General features: G+C 37.1%; 1 protein-coding gene across 1 annotated transcript; it reads right to left on the minus strand.

The window, feature by feature from the left end:
* Nucleotides 1–279: 279 nt before the first annotated feature.
* On the minus strand, nt 280–4,033 carry LOC131162709 (uncharacterized mitochondrial protein AtMg00810-like). The gene is made up of 3 exons (XM_058119312.1): nt 3,890–4,033; nt 3,749–3,802; nt 280–1,149 (listed from the first exon to the last, which is right to left on the minus strand). The coding sequence occupies exons 1-3, from the start codon at nt 4,031–4,033 to the stop codon at nt 280–282; spliced, it is 1,068 nt and encodes a 355-aa protein (XP_057975295.1).
* Between the last annotated feature and the right edge of the window lie 451 nt (nt 4,034–4,484).

Here is a 4,484-nt window from a genome sequence, read left to right on the forward strand (position 1 = left end):
GAGGATGCGTCTTAGTGAACATATCTACAGTTTGATCGGCAGAAGAAACTGATAACAGTCCAATGGTGCCACGGGTGAGATGATGATGCACAAAGTGACAATCAGTATCAATGTGTTTTTTGCGTTCATAGAATACATTATTGTGAGCAATCTGGATAGCACTTTAATTAGCGCAGCTAATGATAGTAGCAATAGAATGAGTGACGCCCATGTCTTCAAGTAACCATAAAATCTAAAGAAGTTCTTGAGTTGTATCAGCAAGAGCACAATACTCAGCTTCTATGCTTGAGCGGGCAACGATTGTTTGCTTCTTATACTACGCCAAGAAATAAGAGAGTCGCCAATGAAGAAGCAATAGCCAATGGTGGATATACGATTAGTGGGGTCACTAGCCCAATCTGCATTTGAGTTGGCATGAAGCTTAAGTGAAGAGTGGGCAAAGAAATGGAGACCATGAAATAGGGTCCCTTTGATGTACCTAAAAATGTGAAGCACCACGGCATAGTGGGGTGTGCGAAGAGCAGAGAGAAATTGACTGACAATATGGATGGCACAAAAGATGTCCAGGCGAGTAATTATAAGATAAACAAGACTCCCAACCAACTGGCGAAACAGGGTGGGATCATCTAAAGGTGTACCATCCATAGGAGTGAGTTTTGAGTTGAGCTCAAAAGGAGTGGTGCATATCTTACTATCTATGAGTCTTGCTTGAGTAAGAATATCTAAAGCATACTTGGCTTGAGAAAGATAATATCCCTTAGAGTTAGAAGTGATCTCAAGTCCCGAAAGGTAACTAAGCTTCCCAAGATCTTTCATCTCGACATGTTGGCTAAGATGGGTCTTAAGAACCAAAATTTCGGATGCGTCATCGCCAGTTATGATCATATCATCAACATAGAGAAGAAGAAGTATAGTATCCTGGTCTAATTTGTGGATGAAAAAGGAGGAATCATGCAGGCTGGAAGTGAATCCAAAATCTCTAACAATGGTACTAAACTTGGCAAACCAAGCCCGAGGAGCTTGCTTGAGACCATACAAAGCCCGACGAAATTTGCAGACTTGATGCAGAAGATGATGAGAACCAGGAGGAGGACACATATAAACTTCTTCAGTGAGTTCACAATGAAGAAAGGCATTCTTCACATCCATCTAAAATAGACCCCAATGATGAATGGCAACAACTGCAATTAAGCTGCGAACTGAAGTGAGATAGGCAAACGAAGCAAAGGTCTCCTCTTAGTTGATCCCATATTCTTGGGTAAACCCTTTTCCTACCAAGCAAGCTTTATACCACTCAATGGACCCATCAGAGTGATTTTTAATTTTGTAAACCCACTTGCATTCCAGAGCATGTTTGCCAATTAGCAGGTCCACAAGATCCCAAGTGTGAGTGTTTTTGAGTGCTTGTAGTTCCTCATCCATTGCTTTTTTCCAAAGAGGGTTAGAACTAGCTTCATGATAAGAATGAGGTTCATGTTGAGTAAAAGTAGTGGACAAAACAAAGTTGCGAAGATGAACAGAAGGAGTTTTTACTCGGTCACTTCGTCAAGGAGAGAGATCAAGAACTATTGGAGCAGATCCATTAGAAGATACAAGTTGCTCAAAAGTAGATGAGGTGGATGACTCGAGAGGAGTATTTGGAGACATGTTATCCGATAAAAAGATAGGATGTGTTGCTAGGGAAGTTGACTCAAAAGAAGAGCTTGTCTCAAGAGTATCAAGAAAAAGATTTGTGGAGAGATCAGTGAAGAGTTAAGAGCTGTTAACGTGCAACTGTTGAAATTTGGATATGGAGGCAAACTGATTATGCATCAAACTTGCATAATTAGGTGTTTAAAATCATGAATTAAATATTGCAATTTCACTTAAATGCCTAATTATGTCCAATATTTCAATATTGAGTTCAATTTATAATATTTAAATTTTTTTATCTTATACTTGCCTTAAATTTATGAGTTTTTGTATTTAATTATTGTAAGGTATTTTGGAAATTAAAGAAGTCAAGCAGATAGAATTTTATGCTTAATGGGCTTGGCACATAATAAATTAAATACAAAAGGGCGCAATCATGCAATGGAGTGAAAAGTGGGCCATGTATGTGGGCCGTGTGAAACTAAAGAAAGGGATGTGTGTGCAGCAATTAAAAAGGCCCATGCACTAGGAGAATAAAAGGGAAAAATAGGGTTTTGAAGGGGGGAGGGAGGTAGCTTTTTGGAGGACTCTTTTTGTGGGGAGCCATGCGAGAACCAGAAAGAAAAAAAAAGCTACTGTTCAGGCAACAATATGGGAACTAGCAAGCATTCAGCCATATACTCATCTCTCTCTCTCTCTCTCTCTCTCTCCTTTTTCCCTTTCTTTGTTTATTTATATTTTTTTTACCTCATTGTTATTTAAATTCTTGTTTTAATACCTTGCTCGAATTTATTCTTTGTTTATATTTAATTTTATTTAAGTCATTGTTGTGTTAGTTATTTTTATTTAAGCATTTGTTTGAGTTGATTTAAATTTTAGTCATTGTTGAGTAGAGTTTATTTTGGTTAAATTATTGTTGGGTTTTATTTTGTTTAAGGTATTGATGGATTAATTTTCATTTAGTTAATGTGGATTTATTTTTGTTTAAGCCTTTGTTTAAGTTTAGTTTATTTTTGTTTTAGTTCTTTCTTTTGATTTATTATTTGAATGTTTAATTATTGAGTTGTTTGGTTGGTTTAATTTTCGTATAGTCATTTTATTATTTTAATCAACCATGGGATGAGTGATATTAGTTGTGTTGATTTTCCCATCGTTTATTTACCATTATCCGTTTCTTGTCGTTAACTTTATGCATGTTATGTCCCCAGTTTATGTTTTGCTTTGTTTTGATTTCGTTCCAAACTCTCAAAAACCTAGAAATTTGAATCTAAATTGTGTTCAGTAAATGTTTTTTTTTTGTATTTTCTCCTTGTTACTTTAACGCGAGTTTGAAATTAATCTACATTCCCTGAGAAGACGATCTGGCCTTTTGGGCTAATTATTTCGCGACAAAACTTCTATACTTGGGATTGCCTTTGCGCTGCTCATTTTAGAGTGAGTCAAGCTTTGGGCGCTATTGCTAGGGAATTGTCAGGAATTTGTAGCCCAAACAAACCACTACACCATCATGCATTGCTTTACTTGTTGATGCACTTAATTTTACGATTAAGCATGAGATTATGTCAGTGATACATCAGTTCCATGGGACGGATTCTGAGAGTCTTTACCAGAACCTGGCGGACTTTGAGTTGGCTTGCACTACTTTTATTACTAGAGCTGGCATTGATGAGTTTATTAAACTTTGTTTATTTCCTTTCTCTTTAAAGGATAAAGCGAAGATTTGATTTAATTCTTTTAGGCCTCATTCTATCTCTAGTTCGACTAATATGGAACATGAATTCTTACATAAATTGTTTCCCTTAAAGAGAACTCAATTTTTGCAAGAACAAATAAGTCGATTCATGCAAAGAGTTGATGAGACATTTCATGCAAGCTGGGAGATATTTAAAGATCTGGTTAACATGTGTTCCCACCATGAATTTGAATCATGGCATCTGGTCAACTATTTCTACACCTGAATCGAAACAGTTCATCCATACTATATGTTTAGGAGATTTCTTCGACAAGGAGCCTGATGACGCACTAGTTTTTGTGGATTATTTAGCTAAAAATGCTTAGTAGTGGAACACTAGGATTGATAGAAGACCAATTTTAGCTCAACCATTGAGAGCAATACCTGGTAAAGGGCGGTATGAACTGAAGGATGATGTTGATGTTCAGGCACGTATGACTGCAATCACCAGAAGATTGGATGCTATGAAGATGGAAAAGGGGAATAGTATAAAGCAACCTCAAAATGTAAGTTAGGTGGGATGACCTCAGGATCCACCAGCCTCGAATACTTATTCTCCAACATGGAGAAATCATCCAAATTTTTCATGGAGAAATGATTTGCCTCGTCAATCCTCTTCACATTTTCAGCAAATTCCCCAATCATATGCACCACCTTCCTAACCGTCATATCATCAGACTGTTCCTTAGCATCAGTTGCAGTCACATCAGATTTCTTAGATTTATTCTTTAGTAGCACCTGCTCCAGAGAAATCTCTTGATGATAGTATGACACAAATGACTAATACACTTCAGCAATTTATTCAGAGTCAGGCCACAACCAATACGCAAACTTCTCAAGCCATCAACGAGATTAGGACTAATTTGACTAGGCAAAACACAACATTGAGTGCATTAGAGACATATGAATCCCCATTTCAAGCTCAGCTAGATACTCAAGTGCAGTTTGCAATTGTGGAACCGCCATCCTCTATTGGAGTTAATGTCAAGGATTGCAATGCTGAAGCAAATCTTTGCAGTGGTAAGGTGACTGGTATACCAAATAAGGAGGCTGGTTAGAATAGTAAGAGTTCAACTTTCAAGGAACCAGGTAAAATTTTTAATATTGATGTTTCTGAAGA

The sequence above is a fragment of the Malania oleifera genome, chromosome 8, assembly GCF_029873635.1.
Source record: "Malania oleifera isolate guangnan ecotype guangnan chromosome 8, ASM2987363v1, whole genome shotgun sequence".
Taxonomy (NCBI): Eukaryota; Viridiplantae; Streptophyta; class Magnoliopsida; order Santalales; family Ximeniaceae; genus Malania; species Malania oleifera.